The following is a 20,911-nucleotide window of genomic DNA, read 5'->3' on the forward strand; positions in this document are numbered from 1 at the left end:
CTCCCTCCCAGTGCTTCTGCATGCCATGGAATAGCTGTTCAGCGGCATGCAGGAGGCACTGGGAGGGAGGGGGAGGAGCGGGGACAGGGTGCTCAGGGGAGGGGGCAGAAAGAGGCGGGGAAGAGGAGGGGCAGGGAAGAGGTGGGGTGGGAGTGGTCTTGGGGGAAGGGGTGGAGTGGGGGCAGGGCCTGGGGCAGAGCTGGGGGGTTTGAGGATCCCCGTAAAATTTTAAATCAAAATGGGAGTCCTCCGGGTTGCTAAAGTTTGAAAACCACTACTATATAGCATTTTGCCTTTCCATTGAGCACCACTTTGGTCTTGCATGGGTTCAGCTTGTGCAGCTGCTCTTATTCCAAGAGCTGATTTCTTGTAGGTGTTCTACATTTTAGTAGTCGTGGTGGCTGCATCGCTTGAGGATGAGGTATATTATTGAGTATCATCAGCATACTGTTGTCAGCTGAACCCATGGCCTCTCACTATCTCTCAGGTAGGTATTAAAAAGAAGCACAAGTGAGGTCCTTTGGAGTGGGGGAACTATCTCCACACTCTGAGCTCTTCTGGAGAGGTACAATTGGAACCACTTTAGTGCTGGGCTATCTACTCTTGCTATGTCATGTGTGAGTGTTAGCAGTACCTTATGGTCCAGTTTGTCAAAAGCTATCGAGAGGTACAGCAATACTAGCCTAGAAATCTTGCCTATGATCATGGCCATAAGAATGCCATCTCTTAGTATCACCACAGCTGTCTATGTTCTGTGCCATTGTCTGAAACTTGCTTGTGATTCTTCCAAGGTGTTGGTTTATGTAGCATTGTTGGAGCTTGATTACTATTTTCTCAGTTATTTTGTCTAGGAATGGGAGGTTGAAAATGGGATGTTAGCTGTGCGGTTTTCAGGGTCAAATGATGGCTTAAGTATCAAATGAACTATTACATTTTTTCAAGAAGCTTGATAAGTATACGTCTCTGAAGGAGGCAATGACTATTTCCATTAGTAGTGGGCATCAGTCTGTTGCATTAATTGCATTGATTACACAGGTAGAAGGCTTATTTTGCCTCCTTATTGCTGTGGTTTTGTGCTGCTGGTGGGTGGATTCAAAGTGTCTTTTTGTACCCTGGGCATTCTAACTTTCTGCCTTTGCACGTCTTCTATAGTGGTTAATCTGTGAATCAAGGTGATCTTCTTGGTCAAATTGGGTGAATGGGTGTGTCATATAGATTTCCTTTTGTTTAATGGCTGGTAAAATAGCTGTGCTGAATGGAATGTATATTCCATTCAGCACAGCTATTTTACCAGCCATTAAACAAAAGGAAATCTAATGCATTTCTAGTTAGATTACTTACTAACTTAACAGAAGTTCTGAGGAGTTCTGAAGAGCATTCCTGATCTGTTCCCGGCAAAAGCATCACACACACAGACAGACCCTTTGTTCCCGACCCCACCCCTCCAGTTTTGAAAGTATCTTGTCTCCTCATTAGTCATTTTGGTCAGGTGCCAGCAAGGTTATCTTAGCTTCTTAACTCTTTACAGGTGAAAGGGTTTTGCCTCTGGCCAGGAGGGATTTTATAGTTCTGTATACAGAAAGGTGGTTACCCTTCCTTTGTACCCTTTGTATACCCTTTGTATTTGTGACAGGGTGGCTTGAGGCAAAGGCATCAATGGTACTGAACATCAACTGATGGTTCTGTTGTACTAACTCATCAGCTCCTTGTCCTCCTGTGCTGAGTTGCAAACCTAGAGAATTCAGGAATCTTCAGGGGTGGATCAGCATTCGGATGCTCATTGTCATTGTGGGAAGGAGGTAAGGCTATGATCTTGCCTGGACGAGGTTATGATCTTATGGAAAATGGTATGTTGTTGATGTCTACAAGATACGCTCCTAGGCTGAAGATAGGATCCAACATATGTCCATTTGCATGTCTGGATCTAGAGCAGGGGTGGCAAATTTTTTGGCCCGAGAGCCACATCGGGATTGCGAAACAGTATGGAGGGCCAGGTAGGGAAGGCTGTGCCTCCACAAACAGCCTGGCCCCCACCCCCTCCCACTTCCCGACCCCTGACTGCCCCCCTAAGAACCCCCAATGCATCCAACCCTCCCTGATCCTTGTCCCCTGACTGCCCCCTCCTGGAACCCCACCCTCTATCCAACCCCCCCTGCTCCCTGTCTCCTGAACGCCCCCCCCCACAAACCTCCACCCCATCCAACTGTCCCCTGACTGCCCCCTTGGACCTCCTGCCCTTTACCCAACCCCTCATTCTCCCTGCCCCCTTACCATGCCGCTCAGAGCAGCAGGACAGGCTTATCGGAAAGCATGGGAGGTGGGCGGGTGCGGGCCACATTGCCCGCATGGGGCGTAACTGTGGAGAAGGGGTAACAGCTGGGGAGGGGCTGGGGGCTAGCTTCCCCGGCCAGGAGCTCAGGGGCTGGGCAGGATGGTCCTGTGGGCCGGATGTGGCCCGCGGGCCGTAGTTTGCTCACCTCTGATCTAGAGCCTGCCTGGGAGAATCCCATGGTTTCCATGTAGACCATGAGATCAAGTACTACTGTATTATGTTCATTGTCTATATGGAGATTGAGGTCACTGGGGACAAGGAATCTGAGGGATTCCAATACCATGTTGGACAGTAGCTCTAGAAGTTCCTCTAGGAAGTTGACAGGTTCTCCATCTGGAGGTCTGTAAATCACTAGGAGTTCTAGTTTTCTATCGTCTTTGCCTTACAGATGCACTCAAATGTTTTTATTTGGTAGGTGTAAGGTCTTCTGCACCCGAGGTTGGAAGGGAACAGAACTATCTCAATGACTCCTTCTCCTTTTTCTGGTGCATTGTAGGGTGTGCCTCAAAATGATCAGTTTTGTCCAGATATGAAAAATATTTAGTTTGTTAACAAATTAAGAGTCTCTGAGTTAAAATATTATGCTCTGTATGTACGAGAAGAATTGCTAAAATTAATCCTATAAAATAAACAGTTATATTTAGGAGCAACTTGATGACAGATGAACATAAAACGTGTTTTGGAATATTAATTTTCTAGAAGTCTAAGACGGTTTGCAGTTAAAATTACTAAAATATATATACATGCTGGCTGAAGCTGATTGAAAAAGAAACTATTTTTTGGGAAACTTTGAAATCTTCTATTTTGCAGGGTTTTAAAGGGTTTTTTTTTTTTGTGAATGTTTCTGCGTCAGGTTTTTTTAAATCAAAATTGCATTTGAAATTGAACACTTTCATTTACTGAAAACTGCATCTTACAAACATTTCTATTTAACATAAATTACATTTTTAGTTAGGAAAAAGTTGATGATGATTTTTGATAATAAAGTTGATTAAAAATATCCCAAAAAGTTTTGAAAAAATGGAACGTTCTGAAGATGTCAACAATTTGTAAATAAAACTTCATTTTTAAATAAGGCAATTTTTCCTCAAGAAAACTTTTTTGTAAAAAATGTTTGCCCAGGTCTAACAGTAGCATTCTTTCATATTTTGGATTCTTTACATTACAAAGTGCAATGCTGCAATGCAGAAACAAAAGAGTGTTTATCAGGCAGGGGAAGACTGGTTCAGAACAATCAGAATTTTCACTAAAAAGTCAAGCCAAACCTTTTAGAATCCTGGTAAACTTTATTTAAAGGCTTCTTTTGGTGGCAGGTTACTTTAGGGGTAAGGCCAAAGCAGACAAGTCTACCCTATTCCTTCAGTACCAAATCTGTCCCCTTCCAAATATATCAGTGTTTAACTACAGAGTATGCCTAGAGATCCCACCACAGACAGTATTTGTATTTGTCGTGTGGGAAAAATAATCATATTATAATAATAATTTTATAATTATAAAAATCCATCCTCACAACTCTGCAATGCCCAAAACATCTTAAAGATGAATAAAAGAATAATTTAGAGAACACGTGGTTTACCTGTGAAGACTGAGACTATCCCACGGATATAATCACAGGCAGTAGCCTTATGGTATTCACTTTTCCTAAGTACAAACTTTCTTAATTCTTGGAATTGTTTTTTTTTTTTTTTTTACAGTTGTTGAATCCTTTTTTCTGCATAGTGAGACTAAAGACTATCTCAAAGTGGAATTTTGCCCGTAAGTTTTGATTTGTAATACTGATGATGCATTGTTGATGTTTCTCCTCTAAATCCTTGTTCTTTGTAACCTTTATGTTCAGACGTATTGCTGATTTTTTTCTTTTTTTGTTTTTTGTAAGTGGCATACTGTACATTGACCTTGGGGGTGTTAGTTTCTATTAAACTATTTTTTAATGAAACCGTATATATACAGGTGTAACTTATGACAGGGAGAATTGGAGGCCTGAGTGTGAGTGAGGTGAATATGGAGGTGCTGCACTTGGAGAGGAGCAGTCAGCGGCTGGATGAACATAAGATGACAAGTCAGGACTGGTGCTGCAGTCAGGGCTTGTGGGGTGGGTACAGAAAGCTAGCTTGAGTAGTTAAAACTTTATTCCAGTTTTACACCCTTCTAGATAACTGTTTGAAGTACATTGCTGTCCCAGCTCTTATACATATCTTATTGTGCATATTATGTGGACTTCAACATTCTAGGTTGTAATTTGTTTGCAACCTTGGATCTTGTAAAAGGACTCCCCCGCTGCTCTTAGTAACACAGATAAAGAACAGAGAAAACTTTATGCAGGCAGCAGCTTGGCCACAGTATGAATAAACCTCCCCAGGATTTCCCTCCCCACCGCCACTGTTTTAATGCTGCAGAGAATTCCAGCAGCTTTATGCCTTAAATTAGGCATACAAAGAATGCTAATTACACAGGAAAAGATCCAGTCCATAGGTAATGAGAAATTATTGAAAAGGAAAAGCAGTGATATAAAAAGGAGTTTAAATATCTTAATGTTTTCCAAAGTTTGGTAGCTAAAGCTGGTCGGGAACTCTTTGACAATTTTTTTGATTAGAAAATGCAAATTCATTGAAACAAAAACTTTTTTCAGACCATATTGGGTATGATGAGAGTTTCTCAGGTCCAGGACAGGGGCAGGGGAGAAAGAGAGCGATCCCCAAACAGTCCAGTGGTGAGGGAACATATCTAGCCTCTAACCACTCGGAGAATCTAGGGCCTCTCTGTCTCAGCAAAAAATAAACCTTGGTTTTGCTCTGCATCAGAATGGAACCAAATGTCAAAACCTTAACATTTTTCTCAAAATGGAATTCTTGTTTTCTGGCCAGTTCTAGTGACAGCTATTTTATCAAATTTTTCTCATCCATGGCCCCAGAGATCTTTGGATTCTTTTGCCCCCATAAACCCGAGAGACTAAAGATTCAGAATGTTAGTTCATCCATGAAAGCTCTTGGCTTGTCACTCAAAGATTATCTTTATTAATTAGAAAAATTGTCTGCTCCATTTACACTTAATGGAACATATCCTGTATTCACTCCCATCTATGGAAAACTGCTTCTGAGTCACAGCAAATGTGTAATCACTTATTTTTTTAAATTTAAAAAATATGAAGATTCATATAAACTATTAATAGTGCTCTTGAAATTAGGCATTTATATACACTGCTTAATGACGGGTTTATTTAGAACTCTTACTGCTTGTACCTTTGCAGCCAGCTGTAATCTGACTAATTAATTCTGGTCATAAATGTGGGGTCGTTTATTTAAAAAAATTCAGGGGCTAAGTGCAATATTTAATTGTTTCAGAGTAGCAGCTGTGTTAGTCTGTATTCGCAAAAAGAAAAGGAGTACCGGTGGCACCTTAGAGACTAACAAATTTATTAGAGCATAAGCTTTCGTGAGCTACAGCTCACTTCATCGGATTTAATTGTTTGTTACTAAAAAAATTAATGGTAGTCATCTAGTACTACCTGTTTCTTGGGGGGTACTAATTATGGTTGTGATGTATCTTAGCACATGCATATTACAAATTAAAATAATGAATAGGGAATGGAGAGATTACCACATTAGAAGTCAGCTTCTGATAACATCTGAGTCTCTTGCCCACCAGACTGATACTTAGGCAGCTCATAATTGCATCTAGACCCTGAAGATGTTGTATATCATGGTGATCTGTTTATTTTTATTGGCTTTATTTGTAACATATGGAGATTCTTGGTAAAAACTTAACCATTCCACTGCTTACAGACCTACAGTTAACTTTCAGCAACAAGTCAAGGAGCATGTGTTCCTAGGTGTTTGTGGGTTTTTTGAATTTTTTTTTTGCAGGTTTAAATTATCAAAAGTCTTTTATATTAAACATTTTAATTGTTCTGAGACATCATATAGATTTAAACCACAAGAGACACTGGCATTAAGCTTTCTTAAAAACACATAATGTAGGACAAAAATCAGGGGGATGAAATGGTGAAAGCTGGTGAGGTGGGTTAACCCAACTGCTGCTGCCTCTTCACCATTTTTTCAAACGTGAGCATTCTTGAATTGCATGCACATGCACATTTAATCTGTGTTTAAGCATACATTTTTCAGTTCATGACTATGAGATGGTCACTCATGATGAGCAGTACCTTACTCCAGAAATATTCCCCTTGGAATCAGTGGGGCTATTGGTGGCACTACGCAGTGTAAGTAAGCGGTTTTCATTAAGGTCCAAATTCTCATACTATCTACTCTAGATGTCCAATTCGCAAATTTCAGGTTCCATTCCTAAATTTGTTAATTCAAAACTCTATTGTTATTTCCAGAGTACCCAGATAGAAATATGTCTTGTATGTCATTTTCCTTATTTTAATAATGTATATATTTTTAAAACTCACATAAAATCTTCAATCCTAATTCTGAACATTTTGGGCCTGATTCTGTGAGTTGCTGAGTACCTTCTGCAGGTTGCCAAACACCCTCAAATTTCATGGGGTTCTCTTGAGTGAACTGAGGGTGCTCAGTGTCTCACAGGTTCAGGGCCCATTATTGTAAATGAAACACTGCAAATATTATATCAAATCCATAGAGGCACAGCATTTTAAAAAGCATACAATATGCTGCAAGTTGTCACCACATCTGGATCAAGCTGTATTATTAACTGTGGGTCTCTATACAACTAACTAGAACATATTAATTAAAATATATATAATTATTGAAAGATCAAGCAATCATACATTCTTCATGTTTACGGAGAAGGGGGAGTTTGTAAACAGAGGTTTGAGTAAATGGAAGTTATTTATTTAACACTGACATAAATGATGAAGATATATCTCCCTTTATGTGAAATAAGATGTTACATTGATTGTGGACTGGTAGGATGCTGAAATCTCACTATCTTTGGGGCACTTGTTTATAGAATTCATAACAGATTATGTACAATGTGATGAACATTATTAAAATGAATCCAAGCAGCTGGTCTTTAAATTGATTTTCCTATGTAGTAATTAACTTCTGATATAGCAAAAAAGTTAATGATGAAGTTTTGATTTATTCTCTGTGTCTAGACATAACTTAAATTTAGATACCATTTTAATTTGAACTGATCATTGTTGTAATCTATTCTAATGGGGATAAAATAGACCACTGCCTTTAAAGTGTGTGAATGCATATGTTTGTCATTTCCATTACCAGTGGGAATTAGGATTGATCAGTCAACTTGACTGAAGTCTTCAGGGAACAAGCTTCTGACTAGTTGAAGATGAGATGAGATATTAAATTAAATTCTTCAATATTTTACAAGGGAGGACTCTGAGCTAGTTATGGAATTTGTTTTGACATTATAATTGAAATTCTCTTTTTTTCTCATGTTTATCTTTGGCTAGGCATGGACAACATCTTGTATTATTGCTCTCTGGAGGAAACTGTTTTGAAGTGAGTAATGTTCCGCAGAAACATTTAACAATGAAATGCAAACCAAAACCAGCTTTGTTTGTTTTTTTAAGTACTTGTTATAGTGTTTTCCCTTGTACTCAGTTGCTTGTAATAGCTCTTCAGAAAATAAGATTTCTTTCATCACTAATTTTGCTGTTTTTCCACTTGGCAATATTATTATTTTTGATCTTTGCGTCTTAAGGAGCACAAATGAACGAGGGTCTTTTATTTATTACTTTATTTACTCTGATCTCAATGATGTCAGAAAAGTTCCAGGGACAGTGATTTTAGGGCTTGATTCTGCAAGGTACCTCCTGCATGGTACCATCTCTCCTCACCTCTGAATGATGCATCTCCCAGAAGGGACTCTCAGCACCTTACTGGTCAGGAATTAGCTTGTGTTCCCTCTGCAGGCTGGTTTTATAGCTTAGAACAAAGATTCTCAAACTGTTTCACAGGATGGACTATATATTATTAGTAAGGCTAAGATTTTTGTCACAATTATTTTTAGTAAAAGTCACAGGGACAGGTCACTGGCTCCGTGAATTTTTATTTGTTGCCCGTGACCTGTCCGACTTTTACTAAAAGTAACTGTACAAGCTGCGTGGCAGAGGTATACAGTCCTGGATGCGGCCCCCGCCACAGGGCAGGAGCGAATGGCCCTGACTGTGGCCCACACCGCAGGCCACGGGGCAGGAAGTGTGACTGTGGCTGCGGCCCCTGCTGCAGGGCAGGAGTGCATGACCCTGGCTGTGGCCCTACTGCAAGCATTGGGGCAGGAGCTGCCCCCACTGTGGGCAGGAGTGCACGGCCCCGGCTGGGGCCCCAATGGAAGGGCTATGTGGGGAGCATAGTCCCGGTTCTAGCCCTGGCTTCAGCTGTGGACAGCTGAAGCTGAAGAAGTCACAGAAGTCCAGTGAAGTCATTGAATCCATGACTGCCATAACCTCCGTGACTAAATTGTAGCCTTAATTATTAGTGAATTTGTTTTGTGGACTGTCCTTCACTCCCCACCTTTCCAGTTCATAATCTTTAAACTACCGCTACTATCTACATAGCAAATATTGTTAGAGAAGTATTTAATGCATTTTTAGTTGTCTCCAATGCACTATAGTATTTGGAAGCAAACAGGAGATCCAACAGCAAGTGACCAGCCAGCTTTCCACAGACTACCAGTAAGTGTTCTGTAGCCTACAGATTGGAAATCTCTGGCATAGAACATAAAATATTGTGAACTAAATGCTCAAAACTAGGTGCCTAGGTTGTTATTGAAGAAATAGGCACACATGAGTGAAGATAGTGAAAATTTACATAATTTACCTGTTTTCAGCTGTGTGAAAAAGCGAGGTCCAGATCTTAACCCTAGCTGTGCACTCACCAAGGGAACAAGTGGGCCTGCGGTAACCATTGATTCACCTGTGCCTGCTGCTCATAGTGTGAAGGAGAGAGCAACTACCACCAAGATGCTATTCCTCTTCCTGTAAAGGAGGATGGATAATTGGTTAGCAGGGTCTGGGAGTGGGCAGAGTCTTGGTTCTGCCCCCTCAATGTGTTGGCCAGCACATCAGAGGAAAGTGAGCTGCTCCAGAGAAAGGGATGGTACAGTTTACTTTTCCACTAGAGGAAGGGGTAAGCAAGGAAAAGAACTGAAATATTCCTGGGGAAGATTATTAGGGGAGGATTGTAAGATTACTATCTACCCCTGAATATTGATGGTTTTTCTTTAAATGTTTGCAATGGAAAAGTCTGTTAAGGTGATCCTAAAAAGAAAAGAGAAATTGAGTTTGTTCCTTTTTTTTACTCTTTATGGTATATAGAGAAGACCTAGAAGTGTTGCTTTATTTTTAATATTTTTCCTGCTGTTTTTAACATTAGAAATATTAAAGTCTAACCTTCTCTAGTGTTAAGAAAATAGGAAAACAGGAGCTGCTATACTTGTTCTGACCAATAGTCCGTCTAGTCTAGTATCCTGGCAGTGACAGTGGCCACATCACATTGGCGGCTCATAGTCATTCTGTGATCAACCAATACACCCTGATCTTTCCCCACCTCTGCCTCGTCCAACTGATAAATCCCCAGTTTATAGCAAAAATTCTTGTTGTTAGTTCCTAAGTGCATGACCTTGCACTTTGCACTATTAAATTTCATCTCTTTCTGTTTTCTTAATTTCAAAGAGGTATTGTTGGTAAACTTGTGGAGTAACTCAAAGTGTATTAGGTGCTCCCTTAGCTGCTAGATGAATTGACAGGTGTGCTGAATCTTTTTCCCAGTTGATATAAGGTAATATAGGGCGAGTTAATGAATAGGAACAAAATACAAATTATTTTTAACAACCTGAATAAATACCTCTTCCCATTTCAATTAATCAGGTTTACTGAGATATCACAATAATGGATCCAGTACAAAATAGATGGATAAGATACATGCTCCAATGTCTGAATGCTATCAGTTTACCAGTGCTTTTCCCTCCCACCCCCGCCAGCTTGTACTGAAAAAACAAACAAGCTCACAACCTTCCAGACTTTCAGTTTCTTTATGAAATATAAAGAATATGATACAATGCCATATCTTTCCATTGCAGATAATCTTTAAAGGAGATTTAGACTCTTATTTAGGTGCTTATATGGGAGCTGAGCACTTTTGAAAATCTGTCTCTTATAGACTAGTTTTGATTGGTTCATTTCAGAAAGGACCATTTCCAGACTTTCTTAAGCTCAGGAAGTGCATATTGTATAGGGACCTGATGTTCATATTCTACATTATATTTTAATTTGTTTTTTACTACTTTGTGTAGCTGAAAAAGAAATACAATAAAACAATTGTTAAAATATGTTTAAAAAAGGAAAAATCCCTAAGGCTCTTTTCTGAAAATGAAAACATTTAAAAATGACTATAAAATATGTTTTCTCACTGTACAGGATTTTTTACAATGAGAATAAAATAACGTTATTTCTCAATATGAGTCCTAGGAAAATGCAAAATGGTGTTCATTTTATCCCTGTTGCTCACTTTGCCAACTATTTCACTTCATGATAGGGCTCTGTCTGAGGAATACTAGCTTCAAGATTAAATACAGGTCATTTGTTTTTTAAAAATGATTTTAAAAAAATGTAGAATAAACATGGTAAAATAATTTCTGTAATATCTTTTAAAAATTAACGGATTTTCACTTCTTTTGTTTTTTACTGACAGGTTTGCAAATTGCGATCACTGCTCTCGTTATCCTCTTTCTCTGCTTTTTTTTTTTTCTTGGTGGTAATCAGGGATGAAGTGAAATTTACTATCATTTCTGTTACTGTCTGTAACATAAATCATAGTAATAGTACAGTTTATTTGAGTAATACCTGTATGCCTGCTAATCAGTTGTAAATTGGTCCTGTGAATGTAACTATCAAATTAATAATAAAAAATATTCACCACTAGACACATTCTTACATCCAAATTTTGGTTACACAATGTAAGCGACTGAGGCCACTTTAGACCTTTTATTTATTTTTATTAATATTTAAATACTGAGCAGTCCAATATCACTTGAAATCATTGTATTGCACGTATACTTTTATTGTTGGCTCACAGTGTCAGTTAACTGAACATTGCACTTGAGGCTTCTGTTGAGTTGAACAGGATTTCTGTCTTGCATGAAATCTTTGGCAGATGGATTTTTAAGGTTAATACACTGTAGTAATGATGTTTGAATTAGCATGAGGCTCTGTATCTTTGTGAGAATTCATCAGAAAATGTTCACCTCCTGTATTGACAAAGGATTTTTAAGGTGAGTAAAGCGCGATTTTAAAAAGTGTTCTTGTAGTTAAAGTCCCAGTCCTGCTGTACAGATCTTGCCCTGGGGAATGAAATATGGCTAATATTTAAGCAGTGATAGCTCATGGGTTATTGACCAGCTGAGTGAGGAGCTTTAATGTTCATGTAGCCCCTTATCTCCTGCAACTGGTGTTTCACTTCCAGGAAATGACCAGCCCAGAGATTGCTATTGTAAAAAGGGACTCTATCAACATAAAAATCACATGTATGTTGTTACAGACCTGTTACAGGTATTCTAACACCCAAGCTTACTATAACTGAGGCTAAAAAGAGAGTGAGACTTTGTTTTGTTTTGTTTTGTTTTGTTGGATTGTTTATTGTGTACATACTTGACCTATATAATCAGTTTCATTGTTTCCCCTATAGAGTCAGATAGCTCATCAGATCATCCAGTTATGTTTGGGTTTTTCACAGGGAACAGGGGAGAGAGAAATTTCAAAACCAAGGGTGTGAATTTTAAAACCATAAACACTGACTGTAGGACTCAGATGGATGTTGTACGTGAAACTACATTTAACTGATGTTTAATTTGATAGTGTTCCTTTACTTATGAACATTTAAAAATGTGAGGGGATGGGGAAATAAAGAAATTACTTTTTCATGTTTTGAAAAATTTAACTGAACAGCATATTGCTATGCTTATAGTCTCCTGTTCACAATACTGGTCTTTTCCCAGCAGTGAGAAACAAGCTACTTTTGATTTTAGGAACAAGTGGTTCTGTTTGTTTGAAGAGGAAAAGTCACTGGGCTTGAGATTCCTCTAACATACAATGGCATATATCAGAAGTAACTCCACTGAAGTCAAGGGAGTTACACCAGTGCAAGAGTAATCAGATTATGGCCTATTTATTCTTCTTCATGTCACTTCATCTTAAAGGACAAGATGAACACCCAAAGACAGAACATAATTTGACTTAATTCCCTGCTCTGTAAAGACTAGTCCAATAAACAAAAGAATAGTATTGCATTCTCTACAGTCCATTAGTTTGCAATATACAATGGCATGTATAGAAATCTGGACTGCATAGTAGCAAACTGAAAACGTATTTCTTTTTCAAATACCAACGTCAGGTTGATTTAAAATCCACTATAGTTATGGAATCATAACTATATCTATCTATATATCTATCATATCTATATGATATCTATATCATAACAATTTCTGTACAGTGCAGGCATACCAGGAAATGATGCAATGGAAATATAAAGAGTTATGATTATTTTTCAACACAATTCAGTATATTTTCTTTTCATTGACTTGGCTCAGTCGGTTGTAATTGAGGATAATGTATTCTGAAAAATCTTCTTTACTGACAAAAATTACTTCAGAGCATCAAAATATCTTGACCTTTTGTTATTGTGTTCTTAAGGAATCAATGCAGGGATTCATTCTCTCTGCATCAGAGTCAGTGACCACATGAATGAGTATGGCTAGTTCCACAATATCAGTCATAGCAATAGATTTCTCAGTTGCCAATGAGTAATACCCACAAATGGTAAGGTTCTCAGAAAAGAGAGAAAACAAATTCTCATAGAGCCCTGTGTACTTCAGTGTAAATGAAAAACACTCCCAACAAACCTATTTTAAGGCAGTGTTAAGCAGAGAGTATTAGACATACAAAGGACAGGAAATTTCAGAGTAACATTTTTCACATATGTACATTATATTAGCACCTTTTATGACATGGTCACACAATTTATAGTTAAGGGTATGGCTGACTTAATTTATCAGCAGCCCTTTTTGCCACCCACCCCTCTGTATGTGTTCCAAGGTCCTTTCCTGCAGTTACTTCCCAATGGGTCTTTATTTTGCCAAGAATGTGATAGTTCTCTACTCCTTTAGTAGCTTAGCCAGATTCTACACTATGACTGCCAATTTGTAGGCTTCCTGTCCACCAAATTCTATTATTCTTGTGTTGTGGACATGGCTCAAGAGGCAAGGTGTAGGGGTAAGTTTAATACCCAAAAGGCCTACCAATGACACAGCCATGGGAAGTAGTGAAAAGGTTTGCCAGAAGCTGGGAATAGGCGACAGGGGATGAATCACTTGATGATTACCTGTTTTGTTCATTCCTTCTGGGGGACCTGGATATGGGCTAGATGAACCTTTGGTCTGACCCCATACAGTCTTTCTTATGTTCTTATGGCTGCATGGCTATTGGTCTTCAAATTGTAATGGAGGTCAGAGTGATTTTTCATCAGTTCCTCTGATGACTGCTACTATCACCAGAAAAAATCAGGGCAGCCACTGATAGGGTTAATAGGATTATATAGAAATTACAGTAAAAACCTACAGAATTCAATAGAGAAAGACATCCTTTCTATAGGCTTTTGAAATATCCTATATAATTTTACAGGAGAACATAATTTTCTATTGTATTCTGTAAAGTGGTCAAAATTTGTAGCTTTCTGTAGAAATGATTGAACCTTTCAAAAAGAATAAGTAAGACTCTGATGCATACAGTGTTGAATCCTGAAAGTCATTCAAGAGATTAATCCTCAAGTCAAGGAGTCTCCTGATTTTTGAAAAATCTAGTTATTTTAGAAACTCAACTGAAGAGTTTAATATCTAAAAGCAGAAGGGCTGCCTGTCAAGTTGAAGGAGAATTTGCTTTGGTTGTAATTAATAGGCTTACTTGTAATCTTTCAGCAAAAATCAGGGTGACAATAGATATACTGTGTTCCACAAACTCTCTTTTATTAGACTTTCATCCAATTTCAACTACAGTCACTGTTCTCCTTAGCTTTTAAAGATTTTTAGCTCAAATGTGAATGAGAGCTGGCTTTAACCTCACTCTGTACCTTTCCATAGTAAGAGTGAGTATAACCCTGCTTTAGCAAGCAGCTAGCTACAGCCTATTTTGAATGGTAACAGTCTGTGCCTTGCATAATGTATAAATCCAAGAATACATGCATGCACACACAAATGTGTTACCACTTTATTAGACCATTGTACAGATGATGAGTAGAAAAGTTGAAAGTAGTATTGTCCAGAAAGAGTGCTGAATGATCTGCAGAGAAGGGCTGCATTCTTTGGAGGGTATATAAACTTGCTATGTAATACCCGAAAGACCTAGCAATGACACAGCCATGGGAAGTAGTGAAAAAGTTTTCAACCTACAGTATAATTAAAAACCATTAAAAGATAATACATTATCCATGTCCCACTGAAAAGGGCTTTATGAACCTGTTTCACAATTGTTGTCACTTTAGAACAGATGTCCCCAAACTTGGGTGCCCAGAACACTTGCTGGTGGTCTGTGGAGAGCTTGCTGGGTGTATTGTGCTGGCTTCTTTTCATTTTCAGCTTCCAAATTGTATTAAAATATAGCTAAAATACTTTGCTTTACTTCCTAATGTTACTTTTCCACATAAGTGGTTGCTGTAGTTGTCAGAGACCTATGTTTCTCAAAATGGGAGGGAAGCGTTTTGTGCCATCTTAAATAGGAGGGAAGTTGTCTGTGGGAATGAGAATAGCAGGGGAATTGGCTTGAGAAATTGGGATTTGGAGGTGAAATGGTACAATTTGTGTGTTAGAATATAGTTCACCCTCCCTCTAAAAATGTTTGCTAACCCCTGTGTTAGAATATATATATGTATAGTACATTTGTGAGGAATTTATTCTTTTGGCTCTGATTTTATTTTCTAGCCTTCAAAATAAGGAACCTGAGTTCCAAATTGTCGTCTTCATCTCCACAGGCAGAGAAAATAATAAATAAAATAAATCCATGGATCTCTGCCATGGAGAGGAGCGTAAGTGGAGAGTGCTGTTTCTGTGGCATTGTCCTCTTACCTCTTCCCCTTCCTCCATGGGACTTGGGAATGGCACGTGGGAGGGGCGGGGCGGGGCCAGGGATAGAAACAAGTAGAAGTAGGGGCGAGGCATTCTTCATGTATCACTTCTTCACCAACCCTATAGAAATTCTATATCAGTTTTTATATATACCTCCTTTACATGGTGGACTAAAGGGAGACCCCCGGGGTTCTGGGGAAAACTTAGTGGAACAGACCAAGGCAGCACTATTCCATTAGAACTATGCAGCCGTGTAACCCAAGTGAGGCAGTACAGCTGGGACCCTGGAAATATTTTGATAGCACGTGGACAGCTCCACTCACCAAGGGATTTTGCCCCAATATTAAAATATAAATACACATTTTCATCTGTGCATCCTTCAAGAAATGAGGTTATATGGTCCTGCAGGGATTGATTATTGAGGATTAGATTAGCAGAATCTGTTCCCCTTATCAAAAGCATTACATTCCTTCTGAAGTGCATTATTAACGTTACAACTTGGAGAAAGAAAATAGGTAGTCAATTAAAATGACACCAACTAATCAATGTCAATTTCTGTGACAGAATTCAGTTATGTTTTGTATTACAACGCCTGCATTTATATCTACTTGTAAAAGTAATACCCACGAATTCTGTTCCATATGCAGTTACATTGTTTGCTGCATGAACATATCTTCAGTTGTCTTTGTTTTCATTATTTTAAATTTACATGTCAAATTCATTACTAGAAAGAGATAAAATAATCCATATATTATAGATAAACAATTATGACATAGTAATTGATATTTTAATGGAAATACTAACAGACTCTTAAATCTAATGTCATTTATAAGCATCCCCTATTATCTAGATCATTAAAAAACACACTCGTGTTTGTCTGAAGGTGCCTTAGTTCAACATGTTTAGTGATATTAATTTTATATTTAAATAACAAGGATGCCATTTTGATTTTTTTTTAATCCTGTGTAAAGAAAGGACTCGACTTGATATTTAAAGCAGACATAAACTGGAACAAATGGAATGGCACAGCACTTATTCCTTGGAGGTATTTCCCACCTGGTGTTGACAAGATGAATTTATATGCCATCCATGGGTCTGGAATTGGAAGAACATAGAGGCACTTTATCCAATATCTAGAGAGGATATTGAACTGGGACAGGGGCCTAATTTGTGAGTACAAAATCAGTATCTTATTTATGCTTGTTTTCTCTTTTGTCTGGGATGACTAATACAGCGAGTTTGAGAAATCCTTCCTACTGCAGTGTAATGTGGTGAAAAATAGTTTCAGCGTGACACAGCTAGGAATTATGAAACTGCCTTTTGGGTCTCAATCCAAAGCTCGTTGAAGTCTGGAAATGGAAGTCCTTTTATTTACTTTAATAGGGTTTAGATGAAACTCAGAGAGCAGAGGCAGACTGTAATCTGAAAAAATACATTTCAGCTGATGAGAATACAGAACTTCCTTTTTAAAAGTGTTTTTCATTCACAATTATGAGAAATGTATATACTAGAGGAAATATAATACCATGACATGCAAACAAACTGGAGAGAGTATATTCCACTAGTTCTTCCCCATTTATTAATGGATCCAATTCAAGGTTCCGGTACTAATTTACAAAGCCCTGGTTGAACAAAGCACCTAAGCAGGTGCTTGATTTTAAGCACAAAAAGTCCCTTCAAAGTCTCCATTGGCGTTTTTGTCGCAGATGGGTCATGTTTTTTTTTTCTAAATTATGGGCTGGATTCGCTGCTCTGCTCTGGTTGCTTTGTGCTGTTCTGGATGCAAAGCGGACATAAAGTCATTTACTCCAGTATGTGAGGATTCCCCCTATGCAGGGAAATACTTGGGTAGAATAGAACTACTATATAAGCTCCTACTCCACCCTCTCTCCTGACCACAGAGCAGGACACAGCTATGCTGTCCCTAAACTTCAGCAATCTTTGCCAAAAAGGTTTCTTATGGTGTCTTTACATTGTAGCTGGGGAGCAAGCCTCTCAGCCCAGATAGATAGGGCTTCAGCTGTCATGCTAAAAATAGCTGTGTGGACATTGTAGCTCTCGTGGAGACTCAGCTTAGCCACCCAATTCCTAGGCTTGTTCCCAGCTGCAGTGTAAACGTAGTCTTAGAGCCAGAGGTAGCTGGATATAAGTTAGAGGGAGCAGCCTTTGAATGAGTTAATTCTTTTTGGCTTTGTCAGCCAAATGGCCTTTAAGTTTTTGGTCACAATTTTGTGTGCTAAATTATTTGTGGGCACAAATGATAGTTTTTTGATATCTATTTGATTTGTGAGAACAAAAGCAGCATTTGTGTCCTCAGTAATTTGGCCTTGAAATACTATTTCAGTTGGCATCGTTAAAAAATGGACATTTACTGCTTGCAGGAGTTACAATGACTAGAATATTTGTCATGTTTTCAGTTCAAAAGAGAGGGAATCCCACAAATAGAGCTGTGAAAGTGAATACTGAACTGCAATAACTGTCAAGATTTTAATAGCATCTACTATATTTACCCCCCAGAAATGATTACATGCACAAAAGTATAGGGTCCAATGATTGTATGTAGTATTTTGAGTGCAGATTTTGGTTCCAGCTCACCTTTTGAAGCAAACTGTTCATTTTGAAGTGTATTATTAAAGTGAGTATTGAAACTTGTATTCTTTACTTACAAGTTGCTTTTTTTTATGCCTGTTTCTCACCAATAGCCATCATCTGGAGTATTTCAAAAGGTTCAGTCTAAAGTGGATTATGGGAGAGAACTGGGAGCAACCTGCATCAGACCTATGGAAATAGCTTAATCAGTGTCTACAATCAAGTAGTTTTTTAAATCATAAACACAGTTATTAAAAAACAAAACAAAACACTCCCTACCCCCAAACTATTTAAAAGTATATTTTCAAATTGCTGGAATTAAGTTGTATTGTGTCACAGTTTCAAATTGATGTGGCAATTAAAATAAATAATTTAAGAGGCTATTTCTTTTGATCATGTTTTGTTTTATATTGATTCTTTTTAACAATTAAATGATAAAAAGGGGATAATGGGTGTTTTAACCACTCTTTCAAGGCAGGTTTTATCTTCCTAAAACACCTCTTATAAAGTTAATATAAACCAATAAATTATTTTGATCTGTCTATGACATACAAATTATACTAATATTCGACACTAAGTGGTGCAATCGAGAAAAGAGTGTCTAGCCCAGGTAAGCTCTGTAGTCACAAAAGCCACTTCCTAGTGTGGATGTGGGAGAGAAGTATTCTTGTCTAGCAGCTGAAGGCTGTCTAATTATATCCATTATGGAATTTTTTCCCTTCTCTGGTTTGGAGTCTGACTTTGCAGATTACCATGTAATATATTTCAGTGTGACTTTTGGGAAATACTGTTGGGGGACTTACTAAAACCAGATATTATCCTTGATAGAGGAATGTCAGTCTGTTGGAAAGATGTTTTTTTAAAGGGACCATGATGCAGACTTATGGTGCTCTTAGAGGATGAAGCTGGAGATCAGCGTAAAGACATAAACTAAGGCAGTATATAGTGCAATATTTACTTTCACCTCTACAAAAAATTATTCTATTCTTTTCAGGGTCCAATACCACACAGATTACTCTTTTTGGGTTACAAGGATAACTTTTGCTCTAAAACAAAATAAGGAGGCAGGACAGTTACTCAACTCTTACAAAAAAAGAAAGTACAGAGTTTAGACTGTAAAATTTTAGGGCAGATGCTGCCTTTCATTATGTGTGTTGCACAGTGCCCTGCACGATAGGGGACACTGGCTAGGGCTTCTGGGTGCTACTGTAATACAAATAAAAAACATAATAAAGGAAGTGAAGCTCATATGCATGACTTCTCTCTCCCCAGACAGCTCCATAACTTGTCACCATGGAGCTTTTCACTTTGGTGCTGGAAAACGTCTGTGGCAAGCCAGCCTTTCCCCTGGAGCCACATGGATCTCAAAAGATCTGTAGGTTCTAGAGGCTGAAAGCTTTGCTGCTTCTACAAAAGATGAATTCCACTCTACCCCACTGAAAGAAATCAGATTAAACTACAGAATGGAAATCTTTCACTGTTGTCGGAGGTGATCTAATCAATAGAAGATAAGCTCTTAGTTCCAGTAACATCAAAACTAATCATGATTGTTTAAAGTACATAAGCAAAATTGCTGTATGTGGTCTATTAATAACTACTCGGTTTTGAACTTAGATTTTTATAGATGCCTGGAAATACTAGAGTTGATTGTAGGGTCTTTTTCCTTTACAAATTTTGGTTTTCAGGGTAATTTTCACTGGACTATTACCGACCATACAAGGAGTCCTGTGCTATCTTATCCAGTTGTCAGGCATTGATAAAATACTGCAATCCACGAAGCAGGTGATAATCAGTCTATTTTCCTGCCTACAGGCATTCCACATCATTTGCTGATTTTTAGAACTTTTCAGATTCTAATAAAGTGGATTTTGGAGTTCATATACCAGTAGTCCAACGATGAGACAAAATGAAAACACAGTGTAGTTAAGTGTATTACACAGTTATGTGCATTTCTAGAAGCTGGATCAAATATGATCCTGGCTTAAGTAGGCAGAACTCCTTGTGAAATCAGCTCCAGAGCTGAATTTGGCCCAATATTTTTAAAGCCTTCTCTTGCATTCCTTATAATGTCACCTTAAATGTGAGTTTAGGAACTTTAAATGAAAGTGTGTAAAGTTCCCTTTGCAGAGTGTTATTAACTAGAGGGATTCTGGATTAATTCAACAGCCAGGTCTGTTCTTTCAGCCATAAACCATGCTGTCAGGGAAACTTAATTACACTTTAAGTGGGATACAAATGAGTTGTGACACTACATTATTTCACATGAAAGGTTCATTACTTATATTAACTTGCACAATGCTCTCTCCTAAGCATAAGCCTCATTACAATTTTTCTATTTTTTAACATGGTTAAATGTGAGTAGGACTTTACTTTTAATATGTTCATTCTTAACTGCATGTCCGTTTTAATCATTTAAGCTTTAAGCTGTTGCATTTATTAAATCAGTATAAAATGAACTAACATATACATAGAACACACTGAAATAAAAGTCAGATACATCATGTCTGTTCCCACAGCTCATTCTGAATTCGTTTATCCTTTTTACATGCAGAGCTGTGACATGTTAACTTGATATAGACATCTATCTTTAGATCTCCTATGTGACTGGCATGCATGCTTCTCTACAGGTGGGTGGGAAGAAAATATCGTAGTTTTTAGTGCTATAACCAAAATAATTCTGGGTTGTTTAACAATTTAATAATCATGAATTTAGGATGACCAAAAATTGGTAAGCAGTGAATCAAGGATCAGTTGTTGAGTCAAAAAAGAAAATACCGCGTAATATGTCTTAAATACGTAAGGAGCCAACAAAAATCAGTTGCCTAATAGAGGTTAGTCTTTATAAAGGACCAGTGTGGTAGTCCTGGAAATGGTGTGGATAGTTTGAAGTAGTTAAGACAGAAGATTGTCCTTTGGAAATAGTGCCTTTTA

General features: G+C 38.1%; 1 protein-coding gene across 1 annotated transcript; it reads left to right on the forward strand.

Moving 5' to 3' along the window:
- Window positions 1–465: 465 nt before the first annotated feature.
- On the forward strand, window positions 466–18,366 carry LOC119854259 (UPF0462 protein C4orf33 homolog). The gene is given in 7 exon segments (XM_043513267.1): window positions 466–487; window positions 1,725–1,799; window positions 4,027–4,087; window positions 7,731–7,779; window positions 16,363–16,498; window positions 16,501–16,561; window positions 18,094–18,366. Coding segments are annotated over 7 exon segments (492 nt in total). The 3' UTR covers window positions 18,182–18,366.
- Window positions 18,367–20,911: the final 2,545 nt, after the last annotated feature.

Source organism: Dermochelys coriacea, chromosome 4 (genome assembly GCF_009764565.3).
Source record: "Dermochelys coriacea isolate rDerCor1 chromosome 4, rDerCor1.pri.v4, whole genome shotgun sequence".
Taxonomy (NCBI): Eukaryota; Metazoa; Chordata; order Testudines; family Dermochelyidae; genus Dermochelys; species Dermochelys coriacea.